At 35.7% G+C, this 22,721-nt stretch overlaps 1 protein-coding gene across 1 annotated transcript in view; it reads right to left on the reverse strand.

The window, feature by feature from the left end:
- Positions 1-17,937, reverse strand: part of rbm38 (RNA binding motif protein 38) — a 42,012-nt gene extending 24,075 nt beyond the window's left edge. Inside the window, exons 1-4 of the mRNA XM_030139683.1 lie at positions 17,831-17,937; positions 17,470-17,695; positions 15,846-15,969; positions 7,177-7,231 (exon numbers count right to left, since the gene is read on the reverse strand). Of these exons, the coding sequence (XP_029995543.1) occupies positions 7,177-7,231; positions 15,846-15,969; positions 17,470-17,691 (401 nt within the window). The 5' untranslated portion in view covers positions 17,692-17,695; positions 17,831-17,937. The remainder of the gene's footprint in view (positions 1-7,176; positions 7,232-15,845; positions 15,970-17,469; positions 17,696-17,830) is intronic.
- Between the last annotated feature and the right edge of the window lie 4,784 nt (positions 17,938-22,721).

Genomic DNA, 22,721 nt, shown 5'->3' on the forward strand with positions numbered 1-22,721 from the left:
TAGCAGCAAAACTATTGGTTGAATTCATACCAAGTTGGGTTTATAGATTGCCAGTGACCCAGAATAGATTTCACTACATTTGGGAAAAGTAGGTCAAAGTTATAATTTTTTATGAATTTTTACCGTCTTTTATTCCCCATTGACTTATAATGGCCAAAATTTCAAATGTCTGTTGCAGCAAAACTATTGTTTGAATTCATACCAAATTGACTTTATAGATTGCATGTGACCCACAATAGATTTCATTACATTTTAGGAACAGTAAGTCAAAGTTCAAATTTTTTATGAATTTTTTTAAATCTTTTTTTTCCATTTGCTTATAATGGGTGACATTTCAAATGTTTGTAGCTTCAAAACTATTGGTTAAATTCATACCAAATTGGGTTTTTAGACTGCCAGTGACCCAGAATAGATGTCAATGCATTTTGGGAAAAGTAGGTCAAAGTTACAATTTTTTATGAATTTTTTAATTATTTTTTTTTCCCCATTTACTTATAATGGGGCGAAATTTCACATGTCCATAGCAGAAAAACTATTGGTTGAATTCACACCAAATTTGGCTTGAAGATTTTCAGTGACCCAGAATAGACGTCAGTACATTTTGGGAAAAGTAGGTCAAAGTTACAATTTTTAATGAATTTTTAAAATCTTTTTTTTTTTTTCCCTATTTACTTACAATGGGTATACGTTCAAATGTCTGTAGCAGCAAAATTATTGGTTGAATTCATACCAAATGGACTTTATAGATTGCCAGTGACCCAGAATGGATCTCATTACATTTTGGGAACAGTAGGTCAAAGTATCATTTTTTTAAATTAATTTTTAAAATCTTCCCATTTACGTATAATGGGCAAAATATGTGCAAGGGGCGGGGTTTGTTATGCCTGGCACCACTTGTTTACTGTATATATACTTGTTGTATTTTTTTTATTTAACATTTTTTTCCACTTGCAGGTAAGGAACCAAATATGGTACCTTCACTGACCTTGATTTTCTACATGACAATAAAAAATTTTGAACAAATTCACAAAAGTCATACAGTTATGTCCTTCAATAACACACTGAAGCTGAAATGTTGAATTTTACAGTAAAGGGTTAAAACTGAAGTATCCTGTCATCCTTAGACTAAAATATAGCAGCCAACTGCACTTCAGTATTTACAGAAATCACACAACCCTGACCCTATTTTGACACCTAAGCAACAGCAATGCACCGACATCTGAGTCAAACCTACGCAAGTGTTGTCTGGAAATTGACCATGCTCAACTTACACAACAAAAAGCTCCTGGGTTTGACTCAAAACACAGCTGTACAGTCAGTATTAGCCATGCAAAATGTATCATCCTCCGTGTTTCACTTAGGAAATGAGTCATCTGCGTTTCCTTGTGTTCACACTGAAACTTAAGGAGACTGGACGATGGGAGCTCTGTCACATGTGGATTACACTGAGTTTCCGAGCAGGTCCACAGCAACAACCATCAGCTCCATAACACACCCATGACCCCAGTCCTGACATTTAGCTTTCCATTATCAGCGTGTAATCGTGAGAAAATCATACTGTATGTGGTAATTATGGGTAAATGAACCAAACAGGAATGTCATCTATGTAAAAATACAGATAAATTCAAGAAACTTCAACACACTAATGCAAAAATCAGCCCAAAACCCAGTGTTGTTCTGTTCTAATTACTGCAACTTTATGGCATCAGTTAGTTCCAGTGTTGTTATAGTAAATTTCAGTCCATGTTTGTATTTTTGGATGTTTTTCTAACCCTTCAGCTATCCTGTTATCTCAGAGTAAAAAGCAAAAAGTGCATTAATGACAGCGGAGTGTGTTTGCGTGCATGTAGGGAAGTTTAACTAAACGCTGCGGTGCCTCAGTGAAGCCTGAGTCATCCATGAGTGAAATTTTAGAATAGAGCGTCTCATGTAATGGAGCAGAAAGAACAAGAAAACAAAGACAAATCAAAACATGATGCAGTGTTATCAATACACAGCGCAGTCTGAGTAAACTGTTGCCATTGTGGTTTGTGTAAACCCACTTTCTACTTGAAGGATCTGCTACTTTATTTCATCAAAAATAGGCGAGAAGTGGTCGGAGCTGGTCGGTGGATCTGTAAAATCCTAGACCTGGACGTAGAGTTTGTGTTGCAACTGAAGTTTTGAGGCTCAGGCTTTGGTTCAGGTTTGGGAAAGATCATTGTCTGGTTTAACCCTCCGGTATCCAGGTGCGCTTTTTAGGCACACTTTGCACTTCGTGTTAAAAAACTTCATATTATTTTTCACAATTTAAATAAGGTTAGAATTCAAAAGTTGTTCATTTTTGCATGATCTTTAAAATTCTGGCCACCAACTAAAATTTGCACATTGTAAACAAAAGAAAATTACAAGACTAGCATCTGCCTCCCAAGTGTGCCTAAAACGCACTATTTGTTCCATTTGATATGTCTGATTAGGGCTGACCTTGATTTACAAAAATAAAATCAAATTAGAGCAGAAAAATAAATCAATATATAATATTTAATAGTTTGATTTATAGGTGTGCATTTTACGCACACTTGGTGACAGATGTTAGTATTTTTGAACATTTGACCTAGCGCCAAAAATAATAATGCAAATTAACCAATGTTGGAATTAATCAGTGACATATGCCAGGCTGCAAAAATCAAATAATATCTGATCCACTTTTTATGTACTATATTGAAAAAAAATATTTTTTTGTGTGTTTTTTGCATCCAAAAAAATGGTTTGTTTACATTACAAACATGGCATTTAATGCGTTAAAAAATGTGACAATCATTGAGTATTTGGTATTTTTATTTACGGCTGAAATTGATGAGATAGAAAAAAAGTGTAAAAGAATTAAAAACAAACTGTATGAAATTCTTTTTGACATTATTCCACAAATGTGCCAAAAAGGCACACTTGGTGCTTAGTAAGGGTCTTGCTGGATGGGATACCCGAGGGTTAAATTAGTTTGTTTTGTTTATTTATTTATTTTGAATTTGCATTAAAACCAAACAACAAAAGGATTATATAAAAGAAAGTCCAACATTCGAAAAGGAACAGGATGAAGTTTAACTTATGATCTCCTGCCACCTTACCCCATCCTTCGACCTACCCTAAATTCCTACACAAAACACAACATTGTTACACATATCAAGGATGGATTGTCCATTTTGCAGCAGCATTTCACATGTCCTTTTTGTAGCAGTAAAAAAGTACTAATAAATACATTGGGAGTCACTACCACATCTATTCAGATTTTTGTATCTTAATGGCCTGTATCTTTTCTTAAAGCTGCAGTTGCTAGGAAACATTTCCATTATGACCTTTCAGCATATTTTAATTCCAATGATCTGAGCAGGAAAAAGACTTCTGGATTGACTTCTTGCCTATGTCTAAAAGCTGTACAGTCATGACCTAAAGTTTTGGCAGTGACACAAATGGACTTTCTCCAAAAATGTTTTTAAAATATATAAAAATATCGTAGTTGTTCTTCAATGTACCTCAGAAAGATGTGGAAAAATCTACATAAAAACAACAAAAATTGCATAACAGTACACAATGCACAATATCACATTACTGTCATTATAAATTATTTTGTACAGTTTTGGGAAGAAAAAAAAGCATTATTATTGTTATTTATCCTATAGTAAACTGTTGCCCATAAAATTGGAATAAAATATTTTAACTTCTTTTCATGAAATGACAATGTGACTTATTCTTGATAGATAAAGTGTAACTAGGACTCAGTATGGAATCATTGCATCAGGTCAAAGGTGATTCCTGATTAGGGGTGGGAATCGAAAACCGGTTCAAACTTAGAACCAGTTCCAATTGATCAGTTCCATTGAAATCGTACACCTCCAGTATTATCAATTCTTCTTAACGATTCTCCCATTTCCCAGCATGACGTTTTCTGGTTTTCCGAGTGCACAGAACACGACATCACGTAGGGAAAACCATAAAACGGGACCTTCACTGCAAAAATCAAAATCTTACCAAGTGTATTTTTGTCATTTCTAGTCATTAAATCTCATCACACTAAAAATAAGACATAATCACCTAAAGAACTTTTCAGTGAGATATAAGAACTGATTTTTAGACAATAGATCTTGAAAATCTTATTTCAGGAAATCTTACTAAGATAATTTTCACTTGTTCCATTGGCAGATTTTTTTGCTTGAATTAAGCAAAAAAAAAAAAAAAATTGAATTGAGGAAAAAACAACTTGCCAGTGCAACAAGTGAAAATTATCTTAGTAAGATTTCCTGAAATAAGATTTTCAAGATCTATTGTCTAAAAATCAGTTCTTATATCTGACTTACAAGTTACTATTTTGGTGATTATGTCTTATTTTAAGAGTGATGTGATTTTTTGACTAGAAATGAGAAAAATACACTTGGTAAGATTTTGATTTTTGCAGTGTACAGAGTAACTGGACCATATGCCACTGTTGGGATTTGTCTGTCACTCACCAGGAGTGAACCACTAACCAGTCTGGATCAGATCACCCTGACATGTTTTAAAATTGTCATTATTTCAATAATATTTACATTGGTTCATTAAACAGTTCAGGAAACTATGACTGAATTTCACTTTCTGTTTGTGTGTGTACAATAGTGTATACAGGGTGGGGAAGCAAAATTTACAATATTTTGAGGCAGGGATTGAAAGACAATGTATGACCAATTAGTTTATTGAAAATCATGAGAATTTATTTGCCACAAGAAAATTGACATAATACAAAATGTTTTTATTCTATGTGTCCTCCTTCTTTCTCAATAACTGCCTTCACATGCTTCCTGAAACTTGCGCAAGTGTTCCTCAAATATTCAGGTGACAACTTCTCCCATTCTTCTTTAATAATATCTTCCAGACTTTCTCGTAATAGTTTTGCTCATAGTCATTCTCTTCTTTACATTATAAACAGTCTTTATGGACACTCCAACTATTTTTGAAATCTCCTTTGGTGTGACGAGTGCATTCAGCAAATCACACACTCTTTGACGTTTGCTTTCCTGATTACTCATATGGGCAAAAGTTTCTGAAAAGGTATGGATAATAGTGTTAGGTATGATTATGACATCAATATATGTTTGGTTTCAAAACAATTGACGTAGTGCCTGCTGAGAAAAAACAACTAAATGTTCATTGTAAATTTTGCTTCCCCACCCTGTATGTGTGACATTATGAATGATTTGATAAATGGTCAAACAAGCTCCAGTATGACCTGCCAAACTACTTTTTTCTCCACTCAAAAAAACCATTAAGGAATCAATAGGAGAACTGATATGGAATTGGATTGGTAAGCAGAATTGACAATGGCATTATTGATAAAAATCCTGTCAATTCCCACCTCTATTCCTGATGTTTATAAATAGGAATAAAAAGAGTTAAATAAAGGTATTCCAACTTAATGAGTAACAGTGTAAATGAGAATGAAATTTAAATACTAATAAAATAGAGTTTATATGACCTGTAGTTTGGTTCAGAAACGTCTGTGCATTGCATGTGCTGACAGAACTGTCTAATTTTACAACACACTGCAAAAATCCAAATGTTACCAAGTGTTTTTTTCTCATTTCTAGTCAAAATATCTCATCACACTTAAAAGAAGACATAATGGCCTACAGAGTAACTTTTCAGTGAGATATAAGAACTTATTTTTAGACAATAGTTCTGGAAAATCTTATTTCAAGAAATCTTACCGAGATAATTTTCACCTGTTCCATTGGCAGATTTTTTATTTTTTTTTTTTGGCTTAATTCAAGATTTTTTGGCTTAATTCAACCAAAAAAAAATCTGCCAATGGAACAAGTGAAAATTATCTTGGTAAGAAAAGTTACTCTTTAGGTCACAGGTGTCAAACATGCGGCCTGGGGGCCAAATCCGGCCAGCCAAAGGGTCCAGTGTGGCCCATGGGATGAATTTGTGAAATGCAAAAATTACACTAAGATTTTAACAGTCATTTTAGTTCAGGTTCCACATTCAGACCAATTCAATCTCATAATAATCTATAAATACTCACAACTCAAATTTTTCTCTTTGAAAATGTAAATACAACCTGAAATGTCTTAAGAGAAGTGCAATTTTAATAATATTCCACCTTTTACTGCATATTTTGTGTATCTGTAAATCCACTGTGATCTGGAAGTTATAATGTATATGTGGAAATGATAAACTAAAGCACAATAATGTTAATGTTACACTGAAGATACTGAAAATTTAAATGGAATTAAAATAGTTTTAACTCAGGTTCCACATGCAGACCAATTCAATCTAAAGTGGGTCAGACCAGTAAAATACTATCATAATAATAATAATATCAGAATATCAGAATTTTTCTGTTTGTTTTAGTGTAAAAAAAAAAACAAAATTACATGAAAAAATTTACATTTGCAAATTATATTTTAGCAAAAAAAAAAGTGAATAATCTGAACAACTATGAACAATCTGAAATGTCTTAAAAGAAGTAAGTGTAATTTTACCATTTTTTGTATATTTGTAAATCCACAGAGATCTGTAAGTTATAATGTACATGTGGAAATGATAAACTAAAGCATAATAATGTTAAAATTACTTTTTTTTTTCAGTTTGTTTGTCATTCACATTGTTTGAAAGGATAGTTGGTAGATGTAAACATTTTCATCATCAAATTTTACTTTTTTCACTGTAAAACACTGCAAAAAGCTTGGAGTTGACATTATTTGCATCTTATTATGTTATTATTTTACTGGTTCGGCTCACTTCAGATCAAATTTAGTTGAATGTGACCCCTGAACTAAAATGAGTTTGACACCCCTGCTTTAGGTGATTATGTCTTTTTTTTAAGTGTGATGAGATATTTTGACTAAAAATGAGAAAAATACACTCGGTAAGATTTAGATTTTTGCCGTGCATATCCTGGTGAATCTTTTGGAAAATAAAACACTGGGATTTAATGACAATCGATGCTTCCTAATTTGCAGTCACATTGTTTTTCATGCACATCGTGAAGTGGTGTAAACTCTCAAAGCTCAAGAGCGGAATAGGGAGTGCTTCAAATGTCAAGAATGGAGGAGTGAAATAAAAGTGTGCAAGGAGGAGGAGGAGGAGGAGGAGGAGGAAGAGGCAGGTGAAAGAGACAGAGACAGAGGTGAAAATAGAGGTATTGATTCTTCTCCGTCTTACCCATATTGCCTCTGAGCCCACGTAGGTTGGACCTGCTGAACTCCAACGGAGAGACCTGCAGTCAAAGACAAAGAGAAAGTCAGAGACAAGGATGGGAGGGGGAGGTTAGTGGTGGAGTGTATGTGTGTGTGTGTGTGTGTGTGTGTGTGTGTGTGTGTGTGTGTGTGGGGGGGGGGTATTCAGCTATAGGCGTCAGAGGCTAAAACAGAGGCGTACGAGGACGGGGCAGACTCTCATCCTCTTGTCTCTGCTTGTTTACGTCTGATGCTAACATACATATGGGCATATCACAAACTGGCTGTTACTTTCTGGGCTTGCACACATGCCTACCATCTGCCTGACGCGCACACACAAACACAAACATTCACACAAATAATGATGCACTCTGCTGCACACAAACATCTGTGACCCCGCTGCCTGCAGAGTTCAGCACGAATCAGCTGAACATGGCTAAGAAAGAAGAAACTCAGCATCCTCCTCCTCCTCCTCTGACTTCACTTCTACATTCCTGCTGCTACTCATCCCTCCTTTTACTGCTCGCCATGACTTCATCACCCCCTCTTTTATATATAAATGCACATTATCTCTTTCTCATAGTCACCCAAGACAAAAAAGACCAGACAGACACGCTGTTATTTCTCCTTCTTAACAGTCCCGTCCCCTCTTTGCGCTTCTTATTTTGCTCCCTCTCTTTTTCTTTTCCGTCCTCGCTGTTCTCACACACAATAACAAAATACCAAGCGCTGCCATCTCCCATCAGCTGCATGCTTGGGGAGTTGCGTTGCAGCGCCGGGCCAAGAATAAGGACACACAGTCAGTTGTTGTTGGCACTGCTGTTTGTCAATCACACCTACACAACAACAGTTCAGCCAGCACGCTTTAGACCAGGCAGCGAAGGGGGTGGGTGTGTGTGTGGGGGTGATGTTAAGGTTTGCTGTGGACTGAGGTTTCATATGGGGGGGTTGTGCCACATTGCAAAAATCTAAATCTTACCAAGTTCGGTTTCTCATTTCTAGTCATCACACTTAAAATAAAACATAATCACCTAAAGAGTCACTTGTAAGTCAGATATAAGAACTTATTTTTAGACAATAGAGCTTGAAAATCTAATTTCAAGAAATCTTACTAAGATAATTTTCACTTGTTCCACTGGCTGATTTTTTTTATTTATTTATTTGTTTTTCTTAAATCAAGTTTTTTTTTTTTTTTTTTTGCTTAACCCTTTAATGTGTGAATTATGAGAACCTTAGTCAAGATGAAGTCCTGAGTGTTTTTATTTTCTTCTTTAGGCATGAAAAAAACCAATGTGATTGATTTTTTTAATGAACCTATTTTTTATGACGATACAAAAATGTCCACTCTGCTGGCCACCATGCATTTAATGTTTAATTTTCAAGCAAAGAAACATGTCTTTAAAATTCAATAACAAAAAGTGATATACTATGTGAAAACTATGAAATAAAAACATTTTTCATGCAGCTAATCTGATGTTCTCTCACATTTTAGCAGACTCTAATACTAGTTATTGCTCACTTTATGGAGATAATATGCAAAAAAAAACAAAAACAAAAAAAAACAACATCTTTTTGTTTAAGAAAACTGTTAATTACAGTCTAATAACAACTAGCAATTGATTTACACTCAAACGTGTCACTGCAGATCAGGTTTATCAAGAACAGCAAAATTATAGTAATTATAGGAACTGCAGAGTATGAGATGATGCATTAGCGTCTACTGTGTTGGCTGATATGGAACAAAAAACAACAAAACCCATGAATATACAAGAGAACAGCTGTTGAATAGCTGTCCACTGTAGTGACCAGTATGCATGAAAGGGTTAATTCAAGCAAAAAATCTGACAATAGAACAAGTGAAAATTGTCTTGGTAAGATTTCTTGAAATAAGATTTTCAAGATCTATGGTCTAAAAATAAGTTCTTATATCTCACTGAAAAGTTACTCTTTTGGTAATTGTGTTTTATTTTATTTTATTGTAATCAACTGTTTTAAATGATTTTAAATTTCAGTTTGCAAAAAAAAAACAAACAAACAAATTCAACATTGCACAACAAAAAATGTACACTACACCTACATTACACATACAAAAAAAACCTCTATCCCCCCTTATTTCCCCTCCTTGTGGGACACACAATTTGGAATTGAGCCTGTGACAAATAAATCAAAAATCAAATAACTGAATAAACAGAATATTAATAGTTATTCATTTATTCTGATAATGTCTTATTTTAAGTGTGATGACAAATTGTGACTAGAAATGAGAAAAATACACTTGGTAAGATTTTGATTTTTTCCAGTGCGGTGGATATAACACAGAAACAACCCCACGGCATGAAATCTCCACATAAAGTCAAATGGGCAACACACAAACTACATGTTGGATCAAAGGGATAAGACAGTTGTACACGGTTTATCCTGCTAACCATACATTTCAACACACATTTAATGGTTTTAGTAGGAGCTGAGGGATTCCTTCATTTCACCACAGCATGAAAATCAAAGTCAACACACACATACTCTGCACCGTCCTGAACTTGAAGTGAACTGTGAGCTGCCTTGATTCTCTATCAACCAGAAACTATAGAAGTGGGATTCACAGGAAAACTTTTAGAGCTGAAACCAAAACAAAAAAAATTGTTGAAATATTAGCTGAGCTTTGTCAGTTCATGCCCCAAAGCTAAGGAACTCATCACACCAAGAAATCAGGTGAAGTGAGATATTATACATTGGCATTTTTATGATTAAAATTATGTTTTAACCTGCTAACAGAAGAGTTTTGCAGACTGGGTTTACACCTAAATATTCGAGTATTAATGCTTTACAACTGGGTATGGTCAAGCAGTTATGTAGGGTAAAAAAACTGTAGGGGTGTCAAACTCATTTTAGTTCAGGGGCCACATACAGCCTAATATGATATAAAGTGGGCCGGACCAGTAAAATAATAGAAATAATAGGATAATACCTTTTGAGTGAAAAAAGTAAAATTCTGTAATAAGAATATTTACATCTATGAATTGTACTCAAACATAACATGAACAAACATGAACAACCTGTAAATTCTTAAGAAAAATAAGTGCAATGTTTACAATATTATGTCTTAGTTTATTATTTATACATGTGAATCACAATTTAGAGATTACAATGGATCTACAAATACACAAAACAGTTAGTAACAGGGAGAATATTATTAAAATTCCACATACTTCTCTTAAGAGATTTCAGATATTCACATTTTTTGTAAAAGGCTAGTTTGTAAATGTAAATATTCTTGTGTAATGTAACTTTTTTATACTACAACAAAGAGAAAAATTTGCAGTTTTCATAATTTATAGGTTATTATGATAGTATTTTACTGGTCTGATCATTTTTAGATTGAAATGATCTAAAATGATTTTAACATCCTTGATTGTTAATATCTTCAGTGTCATTTTTGCATTTCACAAATTCATCCCAGGGGCCGGATTGAACCCTTTGGCGGGCCGGATTTGGCCCCCGGGCTGCATGTTTGACACGTGTGGCCTACATTTACCTGGGATATAAGTGTAATACATGGATATGGAAAGGGTATTTCTAGTATTCTGAAGCCATGCATAAAACATTTGACTATTTCAGCCAATTTCTCTGAAATTTTTGTGAAAAACATCTCGGTTACATAGGGTAAAAAAAAACAACTACATCAAAATTGGCAATTTTTTCTCCGTTTTCACTTGAGGTTGCCAAAATTAACAGTACCATAGTGTCAGGTATATTGTTAACTGCAACTCCTCCAATTTTGGTGAAAAAAAAAAATCATCTGTCTAGGATTGGGGGATATAAATATGAAGGAGAGTCTGGTTACGTAGGGTGAAGTGATTTTGGTTATGTAAGGTAAATTCTCAAGTCCTCGTGGCTGGTAATCAAAATTATCTGTCAAGCACAAATGATTTAATATTATCCCGATATCATGCTTGGAGTGAATACATATGAATAATGTTTAAAACCTATAATCATTAAGGTTGAGATACTCTTGGGCAAGTAAAGTACGAGACAAAACATGTAAATGTGGACGTCAAATATAGTCTTTTAAAAACGATGAAAATTAATCTTTTTTTTTGTAGACATCATTTAGAAACAGTAAAGTTGGTTTTCGGACTCCCAAACAGTTATGTATCAGCTAGAAATGACAAAATAAGTCTATCTTAATGTTTTTTTTTCACCCAACATGTTCATAGTCTTCTGACTGTGCTCAGCTTCACTCTGGTTTATTTTATTTTTACCAATCTTTGCACGTGGGACGATCAGATGTTGTTTTTATCTTTTCCTGAGTTTTTTGGCCACAAAAGCATTACTATAAAGTCGATTTTTAATATAAATTTATATTATTTTTAGGCGGAAATGAAATCCAAACTGGTTGTTGGTTTCTATCTTAGTTTACCCAGTAGCACAGACATATAAATGTTCAGATCTACAGTAACCATCAGTGTCGCCTTTACCTTGATACCAAAATCCATGGAGATCTTGTAAATGCAGAGAAAAACTCTATTTATTTATTTTCGATATGTCATTTATGTGCATGAGTCTAAAAACAGTGCAGTGTTTATCAGGTTAAACAGGTACTCTGTAATGATTTGACTCTGTTTTAGGGATATTTTGGATTTTATGGTGTATTTACGAGCATAAAATCGGACTCTATTTTATGCTGTATCTGTGTTATATCTTGTAATGCTTCCTCTTCCTTTATGCGTTGAATTGTTTTATCCTCTAAACCACTTTGTAACACTTTGTACACTTTTCTCATTTACATAATCTACTGATTTGATAACTGAATAATCAGCATCTTTTAGAGAGAAAGACTCCTTCCAGCTCCTTCAGTTTTTAACATCTCTGGGTTGTGAGCCAAACTGCCCATCAGAGGATGCCATCTTGAGCTGATTGACATTTTTCTGCATTATCTCACAGTGTAATCGACAAAAGTGCTGGTAGTTCCAGCCTTAGATCCGATACTGACATGATATGTTGGCTTATGATGATAATAATCAGGGCTGAGTCTCAATTCTGTAGAAACTAAAAACAAAAATCTGCTTGTTTACTGCAGGTTTTAAAGAAAATATTGATATTCGGCACCACTGAAAGAAGACGTGTTATCAGTATTTCTGTTTTCTACCCCTTGTGGACTGTAATATAATGTATAAAAACAAGCATTTTGACTGTGTGGCTGTTAGAATGCTACGATATCCAAGAAGTGAAAGGAGTCTGTCATGTTTTCCAACACAGATCTGTTCCCTGTCATGACATGTCTGCTCTTTATCCTCTTAAATATGTACACTGAAACTAGTTTTTAATTCCGTGTTTTTGTGTAGCTCACTGCCTCGCTTGGGTTAGGGCACAGGTGTCAAACATGCGGCCCGGGGGCCAAAACCGGCCTGCCAAAGGGTCCAATCCGGCCCCTGGGATGAATTTGTAAAGTGCAAATTAGGGCATCAAACTCAAAAATAATATCATAATAACCTATAAATAATGACAAGACCAGTTTATTTTCTCTTTGATTTAGTGCAAAAAACATTAAATTATGAAAATGTTTACATTAACAAACTATCCTTTAATAATAACATGTGAATAAGTTGAACAAAGTGAAGAAAATTAAGTGAAATTTTAACCATTTTCTGCCTGTTACTAAATGTTTTTGTGCATATGTATAAATGATAAGTCGAGGCATAATATTGATAAAATTGTACTTTTATTTCTTAACAAATTCCGTTTTTTTTTTCAGGTTATTCCAGTGGTTCCCAACGTTTTTTGGCTCGTGACCCCATTTTAACATCACAAATTTCAGGCAACCCCAGACATTCAAAACTGAGACTTTTTTTTGGCTAAAACTAATTTGTTTTTGATCATGTAATAGTTTGCTATACTATTTTGTGAATTAACATTAATTTTAGATGACATTTAGTCTATAAAATGTATATTATTATGGACGGAGGCAGAAAAGCCAGGTGTAGATTACTGCACAAAGTGAGAATTTTATTTTCCTTTCCCAGGATATGTACAGTCAGTTCAGTTTGTATTTACAAGGCTGACAATTAATGCTGAAAAAACAAGAACTCAAACTATGAATTACGAAGAAATTTTAGGTGACCCCATTTGAATTCCAGGCAGCCCCACGTGGGGTCCCGACCCCAAGGATGAAAAACACTGGGTTATTCACATCCTTTTTGTTTGGATAGTTTGTAAATGTAAATATTGGCATAATTGAATGTTATTTTTTGCACTAAAACAATTTGGAGTTGTCATTATTTATTGGTTATAATGCTATTATTTTACTGGTCCAGCCCACTTCAGATTAAATTGGGCTGAATGCAGCCCCCGGAAGAAAATGAGTTTGACACCCCTGGGTTAGGGTTAGACAAAAAAATCAGACAAAAATCATATAACTCCACATCCCCTGGTCTTATTCCTGCTGCTTAATGTAACCTGCACCCAACACAAAACATCATTAATGTAACTCGTGATACGAAGCTAAATATATGAAAATGATGACACGATCAGAGATGCAACATGATACGATATGATGTGACACACTGTACTGTCCCCAGTGGGAAATTTGTTTTGAGCTCATTCTATTAATTGAAAACAACAGTTATGGTTCCCCCGAGTTCTGGCAGACTGTGGAAAAACTACATTTTCCTACTATGCACCATGGTCATGGAATAATATTTTTTTAAAAAACTCTTAAACTACAAACATTCATCTCTGTTCATGATTTTAAAAGTATCCCAGAGAATGCAGTGAAGGAGGAATGTCACTGTTTTTCTTGAAAGGTTGAATAATTGTTATTCTGTTTTATTGTTCATTGTGTTTTATATAGTTTTGACTTTGTATGGCTACTACCTTGGGCCAGGTCTCCCTTGCAAAAGAGATTTTTCTAATCTCAGTGGGACTTCCTGGTTAAATAAAGATAAATAAATGCTAAATAAAACAACAATCAATACATATAAACTGACAAAGACTGACTATTTAGAGGCAGCCAAAAAAAAAGGTAAGTGTGTGAACCATATGACTGGGATGGTAACTGAAATCTATCAGAATTCTGTTGGAACAGCTTGTACATTTTTCACATCAGAGTCTCTGACGACAGAAAAAAAGCAATTTATCAAACAATTTCACAGTGCATTCATTTAGAATCATGATAATTTAACAAATATGCACACACCAGCTTTGTAGTTACAGAAAATATTCTTTGTTGTCCAGAATTAGTTTGGTTTCCTTAAGTGTTAACTGAATGGAGCCTTCACTGATTTGTTTAAGCTAATTTATTGGTTTGACAGCACAAATTGTAAGACAGATCCTCTCTTCTTAGAGAAATAAACACTTGTTTAAATCCCTCATCCCTCTTAAATCATTGCTGTTGTTAAAAAACTTGGACAATAGACTTGAATGTCTTGTATTTATCAGTAAGTATAACAGTTCTCAGTAAACCCCTCCCTCCCATATCACACCATGTGCACGGGCAACTACAATGTAAATATATAAATAATTTTCAATTTTAATTCTAATTCTATATTTATATAAATTCCAAATTTCTTAATTTTCTCTGTACATTTCATTTTTCACTCATTTGTGGTTTTTCTACCAATCTTTTTCTCTGCACTTGCTTGTTGTATGTTACTGCTGTTAACTGTGAAATTTGTAACTGAGATTAATAAAGTCTTATCTTATCTTATCTTATCTTATCTTATCTTATCTTATCTTATCTTATCAGAATCAAAAATACTTTATTAATCCTCAGGGGTAAATTTGTGCATTACAGTTGCTCCAATACAAAGTACAGAAAGAAAGCAATTCAAGAACAAGGAAAAATATAAATAAATAAATAAGTGAACAATATACAGTCCTATGCAGTTATGTACTAGATATGTACAGAAATTTACAGAAATGTACACAAGATTTACAAGGGAGTTACAATTTTCCCGTTAGTCAAGGAAACATATTATCCTGAAAGGAAACTGGAAATGGAAATCATATCGGGTTTGTGACACTCAGAGGGAGGAGTTATAGAGTTTAACGGCCAAAGGTAGGAATGACCTCCGATGGTGTTCTGTGGTGGATTTGGGTGGGATGAGTCTATCTTATCTTATCTTAGCTTAGCTTAGTTTATCAGAATCAAAAATACTTTATTAATCCTCAGGGGTAAATTTGTGCATTACAGTTGCTCCAACACAAAGTACAGAAAGAAAGCAATTCAAGAACAAGGAAAAATTAAAATAAATAAATAAATAAATAAATAAGTGAACAATATACAATCCTATGCAGTTATGTACTAGATATGTACAGAAATTTACAGAAATGTACACGAGATTTACAAGGGAGTTGGAATTTTCCCGTTAGTCATGGAAACATATTATCCTGAAAGGAAATTGGAAATGGAAATCATATCGGGTTTGTGACACTCAGAGGGAGGAGTTATAGAGTTTAACGGCCAAAGGTAGGAATGACCTCCGATGGTGTTCTGTGGTGGATCTGGGTGGGATGAGTCTATCTTATCTCATCTTATCTTATCTTATCTTATCTTATCTTATCTTATCTGTGAATGAGAACTCCTTCATCACCACAGAACTGCAGTAATAAACTAATGATGTAAAGACACTGTGTTTAGCAGTGAACTCATAAACTTACTGGTTTGAGTGCTGCGAGGCTTTGCTCCCAGATACGCCAGGTTAACGTTGGCTTTCCTTCCATCAATGATAGGGTTTGCATCTTTACATGCCCGCTCTGCTGCGCTCCTGTCCACCATGGTCACCTGTTGACAACAACACACTAGTGTAAACGCACTAATAAAGCTACACAACCAAACACCTCAATCTTCCCTGTGATTGAAACACTCAGAGGAAGCACGACACCCAGAGGGACCTGCTGTCCTTGCCTCTCCTCCAATGATTCACTCTTTTTTTTTTTTTTTGATAAATGCATGAGGAGACACTGACTCCACCACATAAAAACACAGCAATCAGTGTGTGTTCAAATGGATCCAGTGGAGCCTCATGTGTGTGGAACTGTGTGTGACGGTGTGGGCTGGTATGTGGGAGGTTGATTCCTTTTCTCTTTTCAGACCGAGCTGCCAACGATGAGATACTGAATTCTTCTTGACCTACCTTGAGGGATTGATTTGAGGAGTGGGCAGATAGCAGCAGGAAGGGTTGGGGGAAGGTCGTAACACACACACACACATCGAGATCACAAAGCATAAAAAAAAAAAAAAAAGAGATGAAGCTAAAAACACACAGAAATGAAACTGCCAGGCTTTGCTTTCATTTCATTTCACAACTCTTATGCAAACAGAGCCAGCGGATGGTTTGAGAGCGCTGGGGTTCAAGAGGCTGCTCTGGGGAATTAGGCCGCAATGGGAAGTCAGGGATGAAATGAGCATGTCCTCCCAAAGCGAAGAAAACAGCTCAACACACACACTGGTTTGTCTCAGCTGATTGGCTCATTGGCTTTGAACAGCACAGATAAATATGAGGGGTTTTATGTCAGTCTAATGCTCATCTAGTCATCTTTCTCCTCTTTATCTTTCTGGCTCTGTCTCTTTCACACACATTTTACAATGACTTTGATGTACACACACACACACACACACACACACACACACACACACACATACAGTCAGACCTATCCTGGCAGAGGAGGAGGAGAAAAAAAAAGAGGAGGGGGGGGAGGGGGAAGGGGGTCAAAATGAAACTACTGCAGCTTATCTTGCAGAACCAACTGACATGTCACACCTCTGTGACTAAGGCCCTCCTCTAACTTTTTTCTTTCCTTCCTTCCTCCTCTCTCGCTTTCTCTGTCTGTCTCACACATAGAAAAAAAAAAAAAAAGCAGACATCTGTCCACAGCTGCAGCAGCTTATACCAACTCAAGTGTATCCCTGCTCTTACGCTTGTTGCACACAGAGCTGCACACTGTGTCCCCACCGTGTGCGCGTCCATGTGCACTTTGGGGACTGCGGAGATAATTGATGACACACTTCTATGAAATAACCTGCTACTCATGCTTTAAGCATGTGACTGCCACCACCAGACACACGGCACATGGCTGCTGTTGCTTGAACAAAGTGGCAGTGTGTGCAGCTTCTGGGCACCAAAAAAAAAAAAAAAAACGGAGAAAAATGTGATAATAACCAGGAGAGAATTTGCCTTAGAGAATAAAAATGACGCGCGTATCCAGGTGATAAAAGCTTTTCTGTAATTTAGGATGTATGAAAGGCAACATGTGGTTAAATATGTGATGTGATCAAACTTACAAAGCCATATCCTCTGGACTTGCCCGTCTGTTTGTCCGTGATCACCACCGCCTCGTCGATATCTCCGAAAGTCTCAAAATATTTCCGAAGTGATGCGTCGTTGGTGTGATAAGGCAACCCTCCGACAAAAATCTTGGTATAAGTTGTGTCTTTTTCCATGGTGGGGTGCATTATTTCTAACGGAACCCCAACCAGTTGACCTAGAAACAACGGTGAACTCATGCGGCTGGAAAAGAAAAGAAAAAAAAAATACCACAAAGACGAATAAAAGCAGCAGCGGAATAACTTTACGCACAGAGGCTACAATAACCATAAGAGCGCATCCATGGTGAAACACGCAGCCTCCAGTTGCCTCACGTACAGCTTTTTTAGATGTAGAACCCTCTTGACAGGTGTCTTGGACCCTCTTGTCTTCTGTCCCGGAAAAAAAAAAAAAAGCAAAGTCTTTAAGCTTCGGTAGGCGCGTCTTCCGTGCGCCCACTCCCCTTCTGGTCCAATAGATGAACGGTGCGTCTTTTCCATTGGCTCATCCCGCCTCCTGCTCCACCCTAAAACACACACACACACACACACACACACACATATACACAGACATACACACACATACACGGTGCGTTGGAAAGCCCCGCACAGGAGCCAAAAAAGATGAACTCCTACCGAATAAATAGGGGAAATAGTTCAATATGTTGTATATTTAACCCATAAAGAAACCACTGCTACTTTTATGGCAGTTCAAAAATGAGTTTTTCCTCTATTTCTACCTTTCTTAACTGATTTATCACCATTTTTTCACAATATTATCCACTGTTTTGCATTTTTTTGGTGTAAATCATGTATTTTCCTATATTCAATTCACAGATTATGTACACTACCAGTCAAAAGTTTGGACTCACCTGTTTTTTCTTTATTTTCATAACTATTTACATTGTAGATTGTCACTGAAGGCATCAAAACTATGAATGGCCACATATGGAATTATGTAGTTTAAAAAAACTGTGGCATGTTTTATGTTTTAGATTCTTCAAAATAGACACATTTTGCTTTTATTACTGATTTGCACATTCTTGGCATTCTCTCGATGAGCTTCATGAGGTAGTCACCTGAAATGTTTTCCAAAAGTCTTGAAGGAGTTCCCAGTGATACTGAGCATTCGTTGGGCATCTGCGGTCCAACTCTTGCCATTTAAATTAGAAGGTGAGTCCAAACTTTTGGCTGGTAGTGTAGATGTTCGTGAAAAGTCAGAGTAAATTCTAAGTTAATTATATCAAAACAGGGAAAAATGACCAAAAAGGACTGTTTCAGCAAAGATATTGCTAACAGAATGTAAAAATAAGTGTGTCCATCCACTGTCATTGATCCAACTCCATGGGTTTTACTGATGAATCAGTGTTGTAGAAGATGACAGTGTTTCCATGGTAACTATGAAGCCACTGAATGTCCAGATGGGTCATATCTGATGAGCATGAAAAGATGAATAACTGTATTTTACACCAATTATTTACATAGATTGAAGGGATTAATGGATCAACAGGTATTAAACAGTTTAAATCAGTAGATGGTTTAGGTCTCTATGGGTTAACCTCCCATGAGACCCAGTAAGTAAAAGTTGTAGCTTTTCTTACATTAAATAAATGCCTTGGTTGGAAATGGCATCACAAAACAGTTTTTCAGATGCATTTTTTATGGGTTGCCCTTTGCAGTGGACAGTGTTTTTGTTTTTTCCTAAGTAAAGCTGTGAAACGCTTGCCCCCTGCAGAGAACAAAAATGCTTTGTTGGATCTCAGGAGGTTAAAGCAGTGAAGAGCAGTGTCAAACATGGATCAGGAGCCAAGAAATGATAAAAATAGACTTGATAGAGTTTGGAGAGTTTCACAAAAAGCATTTTAATATCTTCTAATTTCATGTTTAATAACTTAAAACTAAAGTGCTCCAGTATCTCATAGCCACAGAGAAAAAGTAGAAAAGCACTCGGACAGCGCAGACCTCTGCCAAGGCAGATCAGTGCCCCAGCCCCCCCCCCCCCCTCCCCCCCGATTACCACCAAAATTTAATCATTTGTTCCTTGTGCCAGTATCAACATTTCCTGAAATTTTCATCAAAATCCGTCCATAACTTCTTGAGTTATCATGTACATGGACAGACAAACAGACAGACAAACCAATGGGGGCAAAAACATAAATAACCTCCTTGGAGGAGGTAAAAAATATTAAATAAGGAACTGGAACTGATCCTTAGAGGGCCAAAAACACACCACAGAGGATATACATGGATGACTGTACTTCATATAAATCAGAATTCTTGAAAACTTATCCATTCCTTAGATGTCCAACCCACTTCCTTTCAGTACATTAGTGACAGATTTACAGCCTGTATCAGTCCAGACAAGGACTAACATCATCTAGAATTAAAATCTTGGTGTACTTATAGGTCTCTTTTTACTTTAAAAAACTCAAAGACTCACCCAACAGCATCTACTGATTTAAAATGTTTAATAACCGTTGAACCACCAATCCTATCAATGCACTGATACACAGCAAATTCTGATCTTTGGAATAAACTCCATGGGAGTTAAAATCAACTCGATTTAAGTGTACATGTGAGACCATGGAATACACTCTAGAGCAGGGTTAAAGTCACACCATCAAAGACTCAAACTGGAGTTAAACTTACAGAATGAACTTAAGAAATTTAACTCTTTCACTCTTTTTTACCTAACATCCGCAAATTTGCTCTGTATAATTCAGGTAAAATACAGTTTATCACCTTTTCAGCAACATCAGATGTGTCTTATTTGAATGTGTAAAGGTTCTGCAGTGACTGTTTAAACACCATCATCTTGTGTAGCATTGATTCACCAATAAAATCCATATAATTACTGAAATTACACTGGTTGTAGACGTTTGCTTTATGTTCAGTTAATAAGATATTTCCCCAAATAGTCACGTTTTCTTTAGTTTTCTCTGTTCTGATACAATAACCCTTAAATTCACTCTGAGCATTAAGAAACAGACAAACAGAGTGAAAGAAAAAGAGAGAAAAAAAAACTAAACCCCCCAAAAAACCCAAACAAAAACAAAACAAAAACCAAACCAAAAAAAAAACTACCCCCTGCCCCATCCCACCTCACACACACCCTGCCTTAATCATATACACACATTGTTCAACATAATCAAATAAAAAAAAAAAAAAAAAGTTAAATTTACTCATAGCTTTTTATAAACATCTACAGTAAATCAGTAAATTAAACATTGGAAAATACTTGATTTTAAGTGGAAAATGCAAAATGTAGAGAATAACATTATAAGATATTGTGATAAATCACTTACTAAAGGTTAAATGTAGAGAAAAAAAATCAATTGGAAGGCACCACAAAAATAATTCCAGGTACTAAAGTGTTAATAACATTGTGTGGTCAATTAATAAATCTAAATTTTCCATAAAATATGCACACAATGGGAGCTTCCTGTTAACCTGAAGGTATGAGGAATGCAGCAAAAGAAAAAAACAACCTCTTCTGGAGTGAAAGTGGAAAGTACAAAAAGTTACATGAGTCATGGGTTGATAACTTCAGCCGACAGACACCACAGTGTTAATATAAATGACACTCAGGTGTGTAAAAGGTTTTGAAAGCTTTCAGGGGGTTCTTCAGGTTTGGGTGCACAGCAGCAGCAGCAGGGTGGGATGGCCTGAGGGTGGTGGGAGGCCGACGTGAGTCCTTTTCATGTGGTGCAAAATCATTACTGACACCCTAGGGATCATTAAGGGAAATGGAGGAAAGTGGGATGATTAATGACAAAAGCTCACACCAAGGTGGGGGGGTGGGGTGGGGGACCAGTTGCAGGAGACAAATAGTAGATGAAAGAAAGTCAGGAGACGACGGCGTGGATGTGAACGATACTGACAAGAGGCCGGGCAGAGAGGAAGCCCTCATCTTTTTTAGTTCACTTCTAAAGATTTGCCACTCAGATGTCCTTCACACTCTGGTTTCCTTCCACATGACTCTGCGCCCCCCCCCCCCCCCCCCCCGCCCCTTTCACCCCTACCCCCACCCACACTCACCTTCCACTTCACACAGACTCTGAGTCTCCAATCATTAGTCTCTAAAAACAGACAAAACCCTCCTGAACCCTCATCTTATGACAAGAAACATGTGGCTGAGAAGGAGATTTTTCTGTTCTTTATGCCAAATATGACAGCAAATATCACACTCTTTAAAGATACAAGAGAAAATGTGTCCTGACTCAGTGTGATCTGTGTTTAATTACTCTGTAAATGGCTTCAACAATACTTAAAGTGGACCTCAGAAACACCACTGAGATAAATCAAAACTTTAGTTGAGGATTTTATTCATTTTAATTATGTTTGTTCTTAACTTTCCTGCTTTTTCCACCTTTTTTTTTTTTTCTTTTTTTAGCAATTTTTTTTTTTTAGCAGTGCAGTCTAGTATGAACCATCCAGACCACTCAGGTCATCTGGTGCAGGTCTGCTCTGTGTTCCAAAAGTCAGAACTAAACATGGAGAATCAGCGTTCAGTTTCTATGCTCTGTATATATCTATGCTATGTATAAATATCAGGTCTGAGAGTCTGAGTTCTTTTAAGTTCAGGTTAAAGACTCACCTGTTCACTGGTGCCTTTGACTAAAAGGCTTTTGACTTTTTAAATTTTATATTCTCTTTCGAAAATCTGCACTGCAACTCTTACTTTAATATGTGTGTTTTTATATTTTTGGATTTTATGTGTTGTTTTCTTACTTGCTGTTTTTAATCACCTTTTACGTGTTTCTTTTCTGATGTTTTAAATGTGTTTCTTTTTCCCTGTCGTTGTATTTCAATGTCCTGTGTGAAGCACTTTGAATTCCCTTGTTGCTGAAATGTGCTATACAGATAAACTTGCCTTACCTTGCATAGTGTTAATTTTAATAACCAATGTACCCAGTGTTTTTTTTTTTTTACTCTTTTTATTGCTGTGGCTGAAGTCGAGTCTGTATTTATTTTGTGTACATCAGCACCAATGAAAATGAGCATCTCCTTTAAATGTGTTTCCTCCAGTAAATGAGTAAATACTTGACTTTTTTTTAAATTGTCTTAAATGACACATGTTTTGGAAGAAAGAAAAACTGCAGCAAACTTTATTATTTAATGAGTCATATTGGACTGAAAGTTAAAACAAATCTGTCTGGAGCCACAAATATATGTTTTACCTCAAAGTGGCTCATCTCATCTATTTGGGATTAGGTGGTTACGAATATACA

This window comes from Sphaeramia orbicularis, chromosome 7, assembly GCF_902148855.1.
Source record: "Sphaeramia orbicularis chromosome 7, fSphaOr1.1, whole genome shotgun sequence".
NCBI lineage: Eukaryota > Metazoa > Chordata > Actinopteri > Kurtiformes > Apogonidae > Sphaeramia > Sphaeramia orbicularis.